We start from the raw sequence: 17,476 nt of genomic DNA on the forward strand, positions 1-17,476 counted from the left end.
TTTCTTCATCCTGGGGGTACCCATCCCTACCTTACCTTTACCGATATTTTGTAAAATAATTTAGCTCACTGTAGGATGATTTACCATTCATATAGCAGAAAAATGCTTTGAACTATAGGAAAGCTGGGATTTGTGGAGTGGGAAACCAGTGAGTATCCCGTAGAAATGACACAGGACATTTTATGTACTGAGGTTTTATCAAATAGCTACTAAATTCCCACTGCATACCTAACTCAGCTATTAGTGTGATAGAAGCAAAATGGTTATTATAACACTTAGCTGTAGAAAAACATACTTTGTTCAGAGTCCTTTTGGTGGGTAAGTTGGCAAACTGAAGAGATACCTACTTTTCAATTCTTTTGCTAAAACTGCGTGTACCTTGGCAGCTTCTGTTTAAATAAAAATATGTTGTAAAATTTATAATTCCTTCCTTTTATTGTAGGAAGCTGTTAATAACTCCTTTGTCTACCACTTATAGAATCAACCTCAGAGAGAAATAATCTGGAACACTGATTATAAAACAACTCTGCATCATATCTATACTACTGACTAAATGGAAAAGCAAAAATGATGTGTGGGAATTTGCTTTGTGTATGTTTCCTAACACCTGTTTTCTTGCATCTGAGTTCAGTCACCTTTCAAAAGACTTTTTCTTTGGACATATGTTTTGGTTACTTACTTTTCGAGAACCAGTGACTTTCATTTCATACACATCGATGGTATAATTTGTCCTACGTCCATAAGTGTCAAATTGGATGTTTCCAGTCATTCCTTGTACTTGTACCTGGTAGAAAGGAAAATGTAAAATTTTAAACTAGCACCACATTACTGAAGGCAGTGGGATGCCCTAGGTCTCTGGGATGAGGTCTGCCAACAGATCTTGGAGTTTTGGAGAACTTTTATCTTGAGTCATTGAAATATATATTTACCAGATAATGTCTGTACAGATCTTCGTTTCCTCTCCAGTGTTTTCTAGGTATGCCTTTTTAAAAATGAAGCTTCAAGTGGGTATGATAGGTGATTACCTATATGATATAATGAGGGCCCTACCACCACTTTTTCAAGGGTCTTAAATTTCTATCTTTAGTCACTTAAGGGAGTAGCCTGAAGACTAGTCTTAACTAGGTTAATGCATTCTTCTAAACAGTGAGTTCCTTGGGGACTGTGGCTGTGTCTTATCTTAGTATTTCCAATATATGAACATAAACTGGTTTCATTAACATGGCCTCTGGAGCTCCTGAATTCATATTTTAGCTTTCTCACTTACTAACTGTATGACCTTGAGTATGTTCCTTAATACTTTTGTACCTCAATATCCTAATCTGTAAAATGGGAAATCCTAGAAGTACTTATCCCTCTAAATTGTTGGGAGGATTAAATGAGTTATACACATGTTATGTTTAAAACAGTGTCTGGCATGTAATAAGCATTGAAATACATGGTAGCTATAATGATAATTATTATTAATCAAAATGAATTTAGTGCTGTTTCTTAAAAGAGTTACACACTTATCAGCTACCATATTAACATGTTTGAGTTTTTCCTTATTTTTAACCTATGCCCAGCTACAGACAGGTAGCAGAGAGCTAGGCCATGGAGAGATAACCCATAGACTGATGAGGTTGGTCAAGTCTAAGGAATCAGAAGTATGGAGTACCAGATAAGAAAGTTAGAGATACTGGAATAGCCTGAACACCTTTTGTTATGCCAAATGCAGATTCATGTATGCCACTATTTTTCCTGGGTCTGGGCCCAGTGTTATAAACAAACAAGAGGCCATTTCTTCTGGGTGGAGAGATTTTCTTAACTACTTTACAGTTAAGGGATACTGCATGAAAGACCCTCTATAAATATGTCAATATTGTTATCCACTTGAATTACTCATTTGGCAAATAAGGGTTGAGGAATTTGCTTCAAAGAAAAATAATCTCATTTTTCTAGGATAAAAGATGGAATACTTTTACATCACTTATAGAAAGTGACAAGCTGTGGGCACATCAGAAGTGGTAATAGGCTTGTGCTAAAGAAGACAAAATTGATGGCAAATATTAGGGAACATCTTTTTAAAGGGAAAGAGGCTTCTTCACTACCAACAAGAAATTGGAATTCTGTTGAAGGAGAAATGCTCCAATGTGACTTCCTGAAGACAAGATGGCTGTCCTATTGACCAAACAAACTTAAGCAGTATTGTCAGCTTAGGCTTGCAGAGAAGGTGATATCACTTTTATAGTTAAAGACAAAGTTCTTTCTTGAGATAGAAATTACTTTTCCAGTAGAATGGATCAGGTGCATTCTATGATGCATGAAAAGTTCTTTACAGTCTATTTTGAACATTGAATTCTAGGAGAGAAGATAGATAGGACAGAGACACTGGCAAAGGAACTTATTAAGGAAATCCTTCATTACTGAAAATAGCAAAGGTTTCAAGTCTCATTAAAAATTGTATATTTCTCGATTATATCACAGAAATGGCAACATGAAGAGTGCTTCTTGAAGTCTCTTCTGGAAGATAAAACAAATTGAACAGCCATAATTCAACAAAGGATTTCCTGTATGGCGCACAAGAACACCTAAGAGACGTGCAAATCAAATTATCTGAAGGTGGGAAAATTGGGCAAGGGAGGGAGGAGGGAAGGAGAAAGTGCAGAGACATGGACCACAGGTCACAGCACACAGACTGGAGTAGTCATGAGAGAGGAAAGAATCCGGGTTGCCAGTACACCCCCTATGGCCTACAATCCAATCTGAAGGATCAGCATATAATACCGCTGAATCCAGCACTCGTGGCATAGACCTCGGGGCAAAGACTGAATATAGAAGGGTGAGAATGATGGTTTAAGCCCTGACCCCTAAGCAGAAAACAGACACAGAGCCTGGCTGCCTCCCCCAGCCTCCCCACAGCTTGTCCCACAGCTACCCTCCCAGGGTTAGAAGCAGGCACCAGAAGAACTGATAGCAGTGTCACATTAAAGAACAGAATATTTCCAACCCTGAGAAATGCAGCCTTCCACAATAGACTCAAAGTGCAACTACTTATGGGAAAATGGAAGAAACTGTAGGGGCAAGACAACAGTGGACTGGTAGTTGCCATTGCTCAGAGGCACCTCTTACAACACATCCTGCCCCCACATTTCTGGGTGGATCCAAGCAGGGGCAACCAGAGTGCTGAGAAACATAGGCTCTGCATTGGGCTGCAGGGGTAACATTGGGACTTCCGAAGCTCAGATGTCTATCGTCCTACGCAACCTTCCATGGAAGGGATACACTGAGACCCAGGGAACCTGCTCACAGAGGAAAAACATACCTTCCACGGAACACCACCATCACATGAGAAGCTGGAACAATGCAAGAGAAAATATAATGCTACAGTGTGAAAGAGAATAAAAGGCTGCAGCAGGAGAGAAAATAAAACATTCCAGCAACATCTACTTGAAAGTGAGATAAAGACCTCTTCATATCAACCTGCTGCAGAACCCACTTCTGTAGATGCCCAGGAAGAGAAATATAAATTCATTAATTACCACAAATAACTAAGCAAACAATTCAGCTTACAAAGAAAATGAAAACTCTACAGAAAGTGAACTGAAAGACATGGAAATATGTGACTCAAATGACAGAGAATTCAAGATTGCAGTTTTGAAAAAACTCAATGAGATGCAAGAAAACACAGACAGTTTAATGAACTCAGAAACACAATGAAAGAAAAAGATGAATGTGTTACCAAAGAGACTGAAATTTTAAAAAAGAACCAAATAGAAATTCTGGATGTTAAGAATTCAATAAAATAAATGAAGAACGAAATAGCAAGCTTAGCTAATAAAGCTAACCAGATTGAGAAAAGAATTAGTGACATCGAAGATAGAAATCTGGAAATGACACAGATGGAAGAAGACAGAGACTGGAGTTAAAAGAAATGAAAGAACTCCACAAAAACTTTCGACTCCATCAGAAACAGCAACATAAGAATAATGGGTATACCAGAAGAAGAAAGAGAGAAGGAAACAGAGAGTATCTTCAGATATATAGTCAATGAGAACTTCCCAAACTTGTGGAACAACTGGATCTTAAATCAAAGAAGCAAATAGAACACCTAATTACCTCAATCCCAGCAGGCCTTCTCAAGGCACATTGTATTGAAGCTGTCATAAATTAATGACAGAGATTTATGTAACTTTACTAACAATTGTCATCCCAATAAACTTCAATTAAAAAATTAATGACAGAGAAAAATCCTCAAAGAAGTCAGGGAAAAGACGGAAAAGCCCATCAGGTTATCATCAGATTTTTCAGCTGAAACTGTACAAGCCAGGAGGGAGTGGAATCAAATATTCAAACTATTGAAAGAGAGAAATCATGAGCCAAGAATAATATATCCAGCAAAGATATCTTTTAGATATGAAGGAGGAATAAATACCTTTCCAGACATACAGAAACTGATGGAAGCTGATGGAATTTTCTAACACACGACCTGCATTACAAGAAATACTGAAGGAGACTATTCAACCTGAAACAAAAAAATTAAGAGAATACAAAACCATGAGTAATATTACAAATAGACAGAAGCAGAAAATGGCAACCATGACAAAAAACAGGACACTATATACTAAAGCATATTATGCAGGATAAAGAAGAAAAATGCATTAGAAAAAGGGAAAAATAAGAAAAAGGCAACTTGCTACTACAAATCAGAAATCAACACAGAAGTAGGGATAATTTGTGACAAGAAAAACATAAAAGGGGAGATAGTAAAGGTCTGAAACTGCCAATGGGAATGGAGCTAAGAAGCATGATCAAGAAAAAATACTACTGTAAATATGAAACTTTTTTTTTACAATGGTAACCATTCAAAAAAGAAAAACGAAGTAAAATTTAAATATATGACTTAAAAAAACACAGAGGGAAAATCATAGAATACAACCACACTGAAACAACAGAGAGTAGCAAAAAGGCAAAGAAACAAAGGAGAGACCGAACCCCAGAAAACAATAGACAGAATGCTAAGAAATCCTTACAATATCAATAATCACCCTAAATGAAAATGGATAGAACTCACCAATAATAAGGCACAGAGTGCCAAGTTGGATCAAAAAGCAAAACCCAACTATATACCTCCAACAGACACATCTCACTACAAGGACAAATACAGACTCAAAGTGAAACCGTGGAAATCTATACTCCAAGCAAATGGAGAAAAGCAGGTATAGGCATACTTATATCAGATGAAATTGACGATAGATACAAAAAGTAACAAGAGACAAAGATGGACGTTTCATAGTGATAAAGGGGGAAATACAACAAGAAGGCATAACAATCATCAATATTTATGCCCCCAATCAGGGAGCACAAAAATAAACAAAGCAACTACTAACAGAACTAAAGGATAACACACAAAAATAAAACTACAGACCAATATCTCTGATGAATATAGATGCAAAAATTCTAAACAAAATTCTAGCAAATTGAATGCAACAATGCATTAAAAAGATTATTCATCACAACCAAGTGGGGTTCATCCCAAGGGCTCAAGGATGTTTCAACATACGCAAATCCATCAATGAAATATACAGCATAAAATAAAGGACAAAAATCATATGATTATATCAATAGATGCAGAAAAAGAGTTTGACAAGATACAACATCTATTTATGATTAAAACACTTAATAAAATTTGTATGAAAGAAGAATACCTTAACGTAATAAAGGGCATATATAAGAAACCCTCAGATAATACCATAATTAATGGTGAAAAACTGAAGCCCTTTGCTCTACGTTCAGAAGCACGACAGGGTTGTCCCGTATCACCTTTGCTTTTCAACAGTGTTGGAAGTCCTCGCCAGAGCAATGAGGCAAGAGAAAGGAATAAAAGGCATCTAAGTTGGGAAAGAAGAAGTTAAATTGTCACTCTCTGCAGATGACATGATGCTATATATAGAAAATCCTAAAGACTCCACCAAAAAGGTATTAGAAATAATAAACAACTACAGTAGAGGGCTACAAAATCAATATACAAAACTCCGTTGCATTCCTCTATATTAAAAATAAAATCTGAGAAAAAGAAATAAAAAAAGGTTCCTTTTGCAATTGCAAAAAATCAATCAATCAAACAATCAATCAATCAATCAATCAAATATCTAGGAATAAACTTAACCAAGTATGTAAAAGTCCGATATACAGAAAAGTATAAGAATTTTTTTAAAAAATAAATGTTTATTGGGGTTACAATTGTTATTAAAGTTACAGAGATTTCAGGTGTACATTTCTGTGATATATCATATATGTATCACGTTATGTGTTCACCACTTAGAGTCAGTTTTCCTTTCATCACCATGTATTTGTTCCCTTTTACCTTTGCCTGCCACTCCGCTCCCTCCTTACCCGTAGTTAACCACTAAACTATTGTCTGTGTATAAAAAATTATTAAAAGAAATTGAGGACGTCATCAAAATGGCGGCATCAAGTGAGCCTCTGTAAAGCTCTCCCAAAATTTACAACTAACTGGACAACAATAACAACACAAAGGACTCCCTGAACAGCAGACAGGCAGGATGAAGAGGCCCACTACTGAATTCACCTAAAGGTGGGAGTATTGCACGAGCAGGGGAGGAGGGAAGGGAGAAGTGCAGAGACGGAGACACACAGGCACAGGAAGCAGACCTAGCTCAGTGCTCCGAGCTCGCTGCATCCCAGAACTACCGCAGCAGCGGGAGAGGGAAGAACTCGGACTGCGAAAGCTCCGTTTATGGTCCACAGGGCTGAGGGGGCAGCATATAACACTGCTGAACCCAACGCTCAAAGCAGAGACCTCAGAGAAAAGACTGAGGGAAGAAGGCTGAAAACAGTGGTTTAAGCCCTCACTGCCGAGCAGAGAATGGAAGATTTAGGCACTGAGACTAGCCTCCCCCTCACTACCCTCGCAGAGCTCGCCTTGCCCCACCTGCCCGGTGCTAGAAGTGGAACAGTAGCAGTCTCAGATCAAAAGAACAGAATATTTGCTGGTCTGAGGACCACAGACATACATTCACAGCCCAACTTGTTCTGGCAAAGGGGAGGGAGGTGTGGAAACAGGACCTGTTGTGGTGGTGGTTGCCGGCATTACTCTGAGCCACCTCTAACAGTTCACCCAGTCCCTGGCCTCACCTATCTGGGGAGATCCCTGCAAGAGTAAACAGAACTGGTGAAACATATGGGCTCTGAATCTGGTACAGGAAGAGCTTTGGAACTTTAAAAGCTCTCTGCATACCAACACGGACACTGCGCCCTGTGACCAAGGATAACTATTAACAGAGGAGAAGCCTGTCTACCAGGGAATCCCCCCACTGTGTGAGAAGCTGGAATAGTGCAAAGAAAACATAGCACTACCATGTGAGAGAGAGAAAAAAAGGCTGCAGTCGGAAGAAAATAAAACATTCTAACAACAAGTACTGGAAAACAAAAGAAAGACCTCTTCCTATCAACCTGTTGCAGAAGCCACTCCTGTAGATGTCTAGGAAGAGAAATAATAAATCAGTAACTGCCATGAATAACCAAGGCAACAAGACAGCTCAGAAAGAAAGTGGAAAGTCTCCAGAAAAGGAACTTAAAGATATGGAAATAAGTGCCTTAAATGACAGAGAATTCAAGATTGCAGTTCTGAAAAAACTCAACGAGATGCAAGAAAGCACAGAAAGGCAGTTTAATAAACTCAGAAACACAATCAAAGAACAACATGAGCATTTTACGAAAGAGATTGAAATTTAAAAAAAGAACCAAATGGAATTTCTGGAGATTAAGAACTCAATGGAAGAAATTAAGAATGAAATAACCAGCTTACGTAGTAGAGTTGACCAGATAGAGGAAAGAATCAGTGACATCGATGATAGAAACCTGGAAAATACACAGATGGAAGAAGAAAGAGACTTGAGACTTAAAAGAAATGAAAGAACTCTACAAGAACTTTCTGACTCTATCAGAAAGAGCAATATAAAAATAATGGGCATACAAGAGGAGAAGAGAGAAGGGAACACAAAATATAATCACACAAATAGTTGATGAGAACTTCTCAAACTTGTGGGCAGAACTGGATCCTCGAATCCAAGAAGCAAATAGAACATCTAATTACCTTAATCCAAAAAGGCCTTCCGCACAGCACATTGTATTGAAGCTGTCTAAAATCAACAACAAAGAAAGAATCCTCAAGCCAGCCAGGAAAAAGAAGATGGTAACCTACAAAGGAAAGCTCATTAGATTATCATCAGATTTTTCAGCAGAAACTCTACAAGCCAAGAGGGAGTGGAACCAAATATTCAAACTATTGAAAGAGAGAAATCATAAGCCAAGAATAATATATCCAGCAAAGATATCATTTAGATATGAAGTAAGAATAAAGACCTTTCCAGACATACAGAAGCTGAGGGAATTTTCTATAACACGACCTGCACTACAAGAAATACTGAAGGAGACTATGCAACCATCATCAGCAGGGACAATTTGTGGCAAAATAAATAGGGGGAGACTAAATTCCTGAACCGGAATATGGGAATGGGGAAAGTAAACGTGCTGAAGAAAATGGAATACTCTAAATATCAAACTTTCTTTTACATAAACTTAAGGGTAACCACTCAAAAAAATCCAGAACTGAAATATATACTGTAATAAAAGAAGAAACAGAGGGAAAGTCATCGAATACTACCACACAGAAACAATAGACAACAACAAAAAGGCAAAGAAACAATGGAGACAAAGCCTTACCAGAAAACTAAAGATAGAATGACAGGAAATCCTCACGTATCAATAATCACCCTAAATGTAAATGGACTGAAGTCACCAATAAAAAGTCACAGAGTAGCAGATTGGATCAAAAAACTAAACCCAACCATATGCTGTCTCCAAGAGACACATCTCAGCTACAAGGACAAGCATAGACTCAAATTGAAAGTGTTGAAATTGATACTCCAGGCAAATGGAGTGTCAGGGAAATTCAGAGAAAATCATTTTCTCTACACCCAGAGAAAATCAGGTGTAGCCATAATGATACCTGAAGGAACAGAGTTCAGGGTGAAAAAGATAACAAGAGATAAAGATGGACATTTCATCATTGTAAAGGGGACTATACAACAAAAAGACATAACAGTCATCAATATTTATGCCCCCAATCATGGAACATCAAAATATACCAAACAACTACCAACAGAGCTAAAGGGAGAAATTGACCAAAACACAATTATACTATGGGACGTAAATGCATCATTGACAGCTATGGATAGATCATCCAAACAGAAGATAAATAACAAAATAGCAGCCCTAAATGACACATTAGATGAAATGGACATAATTGACATATATAGACCACTTCATCCTAAAACAACAGACTATACATTCTTTTCGAGTGTACATGGAATATTCTCAAGGATAAACCATATATTGGGAAATAAAAACAACCTCAGCAAATTTAAGAAGATTGAAATCATACCAAGCATATTCTCTGATCACAAAGATTTGAAATTGGATATCAGCTGCAAAAAGAAAGCAGGAAAAAACAAAAGTACATGGAGATTAAACAACATACTTTATAGAATGACTGGGTCAAAGAAGAAATTAGAGATGAAAAGATACATAGAAACAAATGACAATGAAAATACATCCTACCAAAATTTTTGGGATGCAGCGAAAGCAGTTTTAAGAGGGAAATTTATATCATTACAGGCCTATCTCAAGAAACAAGAAAAATCCCAAATAAATAACCTCATGTTACAACTTAAAGAACAAGAAAAAGAATACAAGTGAAACCCAAAGTCAGCAGAAGAAAGGAAATAACAAAAATCAGGGCATAACTAAATGAAATAGAGAACAAAAACCAGTAGAAAAAATTAATGTGACAAAGAGCTGGTTCTTTGAAAAGATTAACAAATCGACAAACCCTTGGCTAGGCTCACTAAGAAAAAAGGGAGAAAACACTAATTAACATAATCAGAAATAAAAAAGGGGAAGTTTTCATGGACACCACAGAAGTATAAAGGATCATGCAAGAATACTATGAAGGACTATATGCCACCAAATTCAATAATCTAGAAGAAATGGACAAATTCTTAGAAACATACAGCTTTCCAAGGCTGAACCATGAAGAACTAGAAAATCTAAACAGACCGATCACCAGTAACAAAATTCAATCATTCATCCAAAACCTTCCCAAAAGCAAAAGTCCCGGACCAGATGTCTTCACCAGTGAATTCTACCAAACCTTCAAAGGGTATCTAATACCAATCCTGCTCAAACTCTTCCAAAAAATAGAGGAAGAGACCGTAATTCCTAACTCATTTCATTAGGGCAAAATGACCCTGATACCAAAACCTGGTAAGGACAACACAAAAAAAGAAAACTACAGACCAATATCTCTGATGAATAATGATGCAAAAATCTTAAACAAAATTCTAGGAAATGAAATACAACAATGCATTATAAAGATTATTCATCACGAGTGAGTTGGGTTCATCCCCGGGGCACAAGGATTGTTCAATATCCGCATATCAATTCATATGATACATCACATAAACAAAAAAAAGGACATAATCATATGATTATATCAATTGATGCAGAAAAAAGATTGACAAGATAGAACATCCATTTATGATTAAAACACTTAATAAAATAGGTATAGAAGGAAAATACCTTAACATAATAAAGGCCATATATGACAAGCCCTAAATTAATCTCGCAATTAATGGTGGAAAACTGAATCCCTTTGCTCTATGTTCAGGAACACGACAGGGCTGTCCCCTAACACCTCTGCTTTTCAATATAGTGTTGGAAGTCATTGCCAGAGAAATCAGGCAAGAGAAAGAAATAAAAGACATCGAAATTGGGAGTGAAGAAGTTAAATTATCACTCTTTGGAGATGACATGGTGCTATATATAGAAAACCCTAAAGATTCCACCAATAAGCTGTTACAAACAATCTACGAATACAGTAAAGTTGCTGGCTACAAAATCAACGTACAAAAGTCCATTGCATTCCTATATACTAGCAATGAAATCTCAGAAAATGAAATACAAAAAACAATTTTGCAATTGCAGCAAAAAGAATAAAATACGTAGGAATAAACTTAAACAAGAATGTGAAGGATTTGTATGGTGAAAATTGTAAGACATTTTTGAAAGAAATTTAAGAAGACCCAGAGAAAAGGAAAGACATTCTGTGTTCATGGATTAGAAGAAAAAACAGTTAAAATGGCCATATTACCCAAAGCAGTATATAGATTTAATACAATCCCCATCAAAATCCCAATGGCATTTTTAAAAGAGAACAAAAAAATCATCAGATTTTTTTAAAATTTATTGCAGTGACAATTTTTAATGAAATTACATAATTTCAGGTGTACAATTCTGTATTACATCATCTATAAAACTCACTGTGTGTTCACCAGCCAGAGTCAGTTCTCTTTCCATCACCATATATTTGATCCCCCTTACCCTCATCTCCATTACCCACCCCCCTTACTCTCTGGTAACCACTAAACTATTGTCTGTGTCTATGAGTTTTTCTTTCTCATTTGTTTGTCTTGTTCTTTTGTTGTTTTTGGTTTATACACCACATATCAGTGAAATCATAGTATTCCCTGCTTTTTCTGTCTGACTTATTTGGCTTAGCATTATACTCTCAAGATCCATTCATGTTGTCACAAATGTTCTTTTATCATCTTTACTTAACACCTAATAGTATTCCATTGTGTATATATACCACAACTTCCTTATCCATTCATCTATCGAAGGACATTTTGGTTGTTTCCATGTCTTGGCCACTGTAAACAAGTTGCAATGAATATTGGAGCACACGTGTCTTTATGTATAAATGATTTCAAATTCTTTGTTAGATACCCAGGAGAGGGATTTCTGGGTTATAGGGTAATTCTACTCATAATTTTTGAGGAACCTCCACACTGCCTTCCACAGGGACTGCACCAGTCTGCATTCCCACCAACAGTGTATCAGGGTTCCTTTTTCTCCACAGCCTTTCCAACACTTGTTGCTATTTGTCTTGTTGATGATAACCATTCTGACTGAGGTGAGGTGACATCTCATTGTGATTTTTATTTGCATTTCTCTGATGATTAGTGATGTTGAGCATTTTTTCATATGTCTATTTGCCATTTGTAAGTCCTCTTTGGAGAAATGTCTCTTCAGGTCCTCTGCCGATTTTTCAATTGGGTTGTTTGATTTTTTGTTGTTGAGTTTCATGAGTTCCTTGTATATTTTGGATATTAGACCCTTATCGAAGGCACTGTTTGCAAAAATCTTCTCCCATTCAGTCGGTTGCCTTTTTATTTTGTCGATAGTTTCTTTTGCTGTGCAGAAACTCTTAAGTTTCATATAGTCCCATTTGTTTATTTTAGCTTTTACTTCCATTGCCTTTAGAGTCAAATTCATAAAATGCTCTTTGAACCCAAGGTCCATAAGTATCCAACCTATGTTTTCTTCTATGCAGTTCATTGTGTCAGGTCTTATGCTTAAGTCTTTGATCCATTTTGAATTAATTTTGGTACATGGTGACAGATAGCAGTCCAGTTTCATTCTTTTGCACGTGGCTATCCAATTCTCCCAGCACCATTTATTGAAGAAGCTGTCTTTCCTCCATTGTATGTTTTTAGCTTCTTTGTCAAAAATTATCTGTCCATATTTATGTGGTTTTATTTCTGCATTCTCAATTCTATTCCATTGGTCTATGTGTCTATTTTTCTGCAAATACCATGCTGTTTTGATTATTGTAGCACTGTAGTACAAGTAAAAGACAGGGAGTGTGATACCTCCAGCATTGTTCTTTTTTCTTAAGATTGCTTTGGCTATTTGGGGTCTTTTGTGGTTCCAAACAAATCTGATGCTTTTTTTGTTCTATTTAAAAAAAAAATGCCTTTGGGATTTTGATGGGGATTGCATTAAATCTGTATATTGCTTTGGGTAATATGGCCATTTTAACTATGTTGATTCTTCCATTCAATGAACACGGAATGTCTTTCCATTTCTTTGTGTCATCTTCAATGTTTTTCAAAAATGTGTTATAGTTTTCAGCATATAAATCCTTCACATCCTTGGTTAAGTTTATTCCTAGGTATCGTATTCTTTTTGCTGCAATTGCAAAAGGAATTGTTTTTGTATTTTTTTTCTGATATTTCATTGTTAGTATATAGGAATGCAATGGACTTTTGTACGTTGATTTTGTTGCCAGCAGCTTTACTGTATTTGTTGATTGTTTCTAACAGCTTTTTGGTGGAGTCTTTAGAGTTTTCTATATATAGCATCATGTCATCGGCAAAGAGTGACATTTTAACTACTTCATTCCCAATTTGGATGCTTTTTATTTCTTTCTCTTGCATGATGGCTCTGGCAAGGACTTCCAACACTATGTTGAAAAGCAGAGGTGGTAGGAGACAGCCCTGTCGTGTTCCTAAACATAGAGCAAAGGGCTTCTGTTTTTCACCATTAATTATGAGATTAACTGAGGGCTTGTCACAGATGGCCTTTATTATGTTAATGTGTTTTCCTTCTGTACCTATTTTATTAACTTTTTTATGATAAATGAATGTTGTATCTTGTCAAATGCTTTTTCTGCATCAATTGATATAATCATATGATTTTTGTCCTTTATTTTGTTTATGTGATATATCACATTGATGGATTTGCGGATGTTGTACCATCCTTGTGCCCCAGGGATGAACCCCACTTGATCATGATGAATAATCATTTTAATGGATTGTTGTATTCGATTTGCTAAAATTTTGTTTAGAATTTTTGCATCAGTATTGATCAGAGATATAGTTCTGTAGTTTTCTTTTTTTGTGTTGTCCTTACCAGGTTTTGGTATCAGGGTAATGTTGGCCTCATAAAATGTATTAGGGAGTACTGACTCTTCTTCAATTTTTTGGAGAAGTTTGAGCAGGATTGGTATTAGATACTGTTTGAAGGTTTGGTAAATTCACTAGTGAAGCCATCTGGTCCGGGACTTTTGCTTTTGGGAAGGTTTTGGATGACTGATTCAATTTCTTTACTGGTGATCGGTCTGTTTAGATTTTCCAATTCTTCATGGTTCAGCCTTGGAAGGGTATATGTTTCCAAGACCTTGTCCATTTCTTCTAGATTATTGAATTTTGTGGCATATAGTCCTTCATAGTATTCTTGCATGATCCATTGTATTTCTGTGGTGTCCATCATAACTTCCCCTTTTTCATTTCTGATTTTGTTAATTAGTGTGTTCTCTCTTTTTATCTTAGTGAGTCTAGCAAAGGGTTTGTCGATTTTATTAGTTTTTTCAAAGAACCAGCTCTTTGTCACATTAGTTTTTTTCTATTGTGTTTTTGTTCTCTATTTCATTGAGCTCTGCTCTGATTTTTGTTATTTCCTTTCTTTTGCTGACCTTGGGTTTCACTTGTTCTTTTTCTAGTTCTTTAAGGTGTAACATGAGGTTATTTATTTGGGTTTTTACTTGTTTCTTGAGATAGGCCTGTAATGATATATATTTCCCTTTTTAAACTTCTTTCGCTGCATCCCAAAAATTTTGGTAGGATGTATTTTTCATTGTCATTTGTTTCTATGTATCTTTTGATCTCTCCTCTAGTTTCTTCGTTCACCCAGTCTTTCTGTAAAAGCATGTTGTTTCATCTCCATGTATTTGTGTTTTTTCCTGGTTTATTTTCTCACTTGATATCCAATTTTAAAGACTTGTGATCAGAGAATATGCTTGGTATGATTTCAATCTTCTTAAATTTGCTGAGGCTGGATTTATGCCACAACATATGGTCTTTCCTTGAGAATGTTCCATGTAACTTCTAAAAGAATGTATAGTCTCATGTTTTAGGGTGAAGTGCTCTATATATGTCAATGATGTTCATTTCATCTAATGTGTCATTTAGGGCTGCTATTTCGTTATTTATTTTCTGTTTGGATGATCTATCAATAGCTGTGAATGATGTATTTATGTCCCCTAGTATAATTGTGTTTTCGCCAATATCTCCCTTTAGTTCTGTTAGTAGTTGCTTGGTATATTTCGGTATTCCCTGATTGGGGGCATAAATATTGATGACTGTTTTGTCTTCTTGTTGTATAGTCCCCTTTACCGTTATGAAATGTCCATCTTTGTCTCTTGTTATCTTTTTCACCCTGAAGTCTGTTTCATCGCATATCATTATGGCTACACATGATTTTCTCTGTGTACCATTTGCTTGGAGTGTCAATTTCTACCCTTTCACTTTGAGTCTATGCTTGTCCTTGTAGCTGAGATGTGTCTCTTGGGGACAACATATGGTTGGGTTTAGTTTTTTGATCCACTCTGATACTCTGTGCCATTTATTGGTGAGTTCAGTCCATTTACATTTAGAGTGATTATTGATATGTGAGGATTTCTTGTCATTGTATCTGCAGTTTTCTGATAAGTCTGTGTCTCCATTGTTTCTTTGCCTTTTTGTTGTTGTCTAATATTTCTGTATGGTAGTATTCTATGATGTTTCCCTCTGTTTCTTCTTTTATTACAGTGTATATTTTTGTTCTGCATATTTTTTGAGTGGTTGCCCTTAATATTATGTAAAGGAAAGTTTGATATATAGAGTATTCAATTTTCTTCAGCACGCTTACCTTCTCCATTCCCATATTCCTGTTCAGGCCTTTACTCTCCCACTTTTTATGGTTCCGTTGTCACAAGTTGACCCTGTTGATGGTGGTTGAATACCCTCCTTTAGTATTTCTTGTAGTGCTGGTCATGTATTAGAACATTCCCTCAGCTTCTGTATGTCTGGAAAGGTCTTTATTCGTCCTTCATATCTAAACAATATCTTTGCTGGATATATTATGCTTGGCTCATGATTTCTCTCTTTCAATAGTTTGAATATTTCATTCCACTCCCTCCTGGCTTGTAGAGTTTCTGCTGAAAAATCTGATGATAATAATCGGCTTTCCTTTGTAGGTTACTGTCTTTTTTTCCCTGGCTGCCTTGAGGATTCTGTCTTTGGTGTTAATTTTTGACAGCTTCAATACTATGTGCCTTGGAGAAGGCCTGTTGGGATTGAAGTAATTAGGTGTTCTATTGCTTCTTAAATTTGAGGATCCAGTTCTGTCCACAAATTTGGGAAGTTCTCATTAACAATTTGTTTGAATATATTCTCTGTTCCCTTCTCTCTTTCTTCTCCTTCTGGTATGCTCATTATTCTTATATTGCTCTTTCTGATGGAGTCAGAAAGTTCTTGTAGAGTTCTTTCATTTCTTTTAAGTCTCAAGTCTCTTTCTTCTGCCATCTTTGTAATTTCCAGGTTTCTATCTTCGATGTCACTGATTCTTTCCTCCATCTGGTCAACTCTACTACCTAAGGTGGTTATTGCATTCTTAATTTCTTCTATTGAGTTCTTAATCTCCAGAAATTTCTTTCGGTTCTTTTTTACTATTTCAATCTCTTTCGTAAAATGCTCATCTTGTTGTTTGATTGCGTTTCTGTGTTCATTCAATTGCCTTTCTGTGTTTTCTTACATCTCTTTGAGTTTTTTCAGAATTGCAATGTTGAATTCTCTATCATTAAATCACATATTTCCATATGTTTAAGTTCCTTTTCTGGAGACTTTTCACTTTCTTTCTGAGCTGTCTTGTTGCCTTGGTTATTCATGACAATTACTGATGTATTACTTCTCTTCCTAGACATCTACAGGAGTGGCTTCTGGAACAGGTTTATAGGAAGAGGTCTTTCTTTTGTTTTTTAATCCTTGTCGGTGGCATGTTTTATTTTCTGTCAGGCTGCAGCCATTTTTTCCTCTCTGACACAGTTGTGCTATGTTTCTCTGCACTATTGCAGCTTCTCACACAATGGGGGGATTCCCTGGGAGACAGGTCTCTTTTCTGTTAACAGTTCACCTGGGTCATAGGTCGCCACATCCCTGTGGGGATGTGGAGATCTTTTGAAGTTCCAAAGCTCTTTCTGCACCCAATTCTGAGCCGGTATGTTTCAGCAGTTCTGTTTACTCCTGCAGGGATCCGCCCAAATAGGTGGGGCCAGGGGCGGGGTGAGTTATGAGAGGTGGCCCAGAGCAATGGTGCCGACCACCACCACATCTGTTCCTGCTTCCACAGCTCCCACCCCTTTGCCGGAACTAGTTGGCTGCGAATCTGTGTCTGCGGTCCACAGTTCTCAGAACAGCAAATATCCTTTCCTTTGGATCTGACACTGCTACTTTATTGCTTCTAGTACTGGGCAGTTAGGGGTGGTGCGAGTTCTGGGAGGGTAGGGAGGGGGCGGCTAGTCTGAGTGCCTAAGGCTTTCATTCTCCATTCGGCAGTGAGGGCTTTAACCACTATTTGCAGCCTTCTCCCCTCAGTCTTTGCTCCGAGGTCTCTGCCATGAGCGTTGGGTTCAGACATGTTATATGCTTCCCCCTCAGCCCTGTGGGCCATAAGCGGAGCCCTAGTAGTCGGAGTTCTTCCCTCTCCCATAGCTGCAGTAGTTCCAGGATGCAGCAAGTTCGAAGCACTGAGC

General features: G+C 37.0%; 1 protein-coding gene across 6 annotated transcripts in view; it reads right to left on the minus strand.

Moving 5' to 3' along the window:
• Nucleotides 1-17,476, minus strand: part of GRIA3 (glutamate ionotropic receptor AMPA type subunit 3) — a 652,505-nt gene that overhangs the window by 248,771 nt on the left and 386,258 nt on the right. For all 6 annotated transcript variants that reach the window (XR_013992917.1, XM_081042112.1, XM_081042113.1 and 3 more), the window contains one exon: nucleotides 680-784. Coding sequence is in view for 5 of the 6 variants with exons in the window: in XM_081042112.1 (XP_080898238.1) it covers nucleotides 680-784 (105 nt within the window). In the remaining variant the exon portion in view is untranslated. The remainder of the gene's footprint in view (nucleotides 1-679; nucleotides 785-17,476) is intronic.

Source organism: Rhinolophus hipposideros (genome assembly GCF_964194185.1).
Source record: "Rhinolophus hipposideros genome assembly, chromosome: X".
Taxonomy (NCBI): Eukaryota; Metazoa; Chordata; class Mammalia; order Chiroptera; family Rhinolophidae; genus Rhinolophus; species Rhinolophus hipposideros.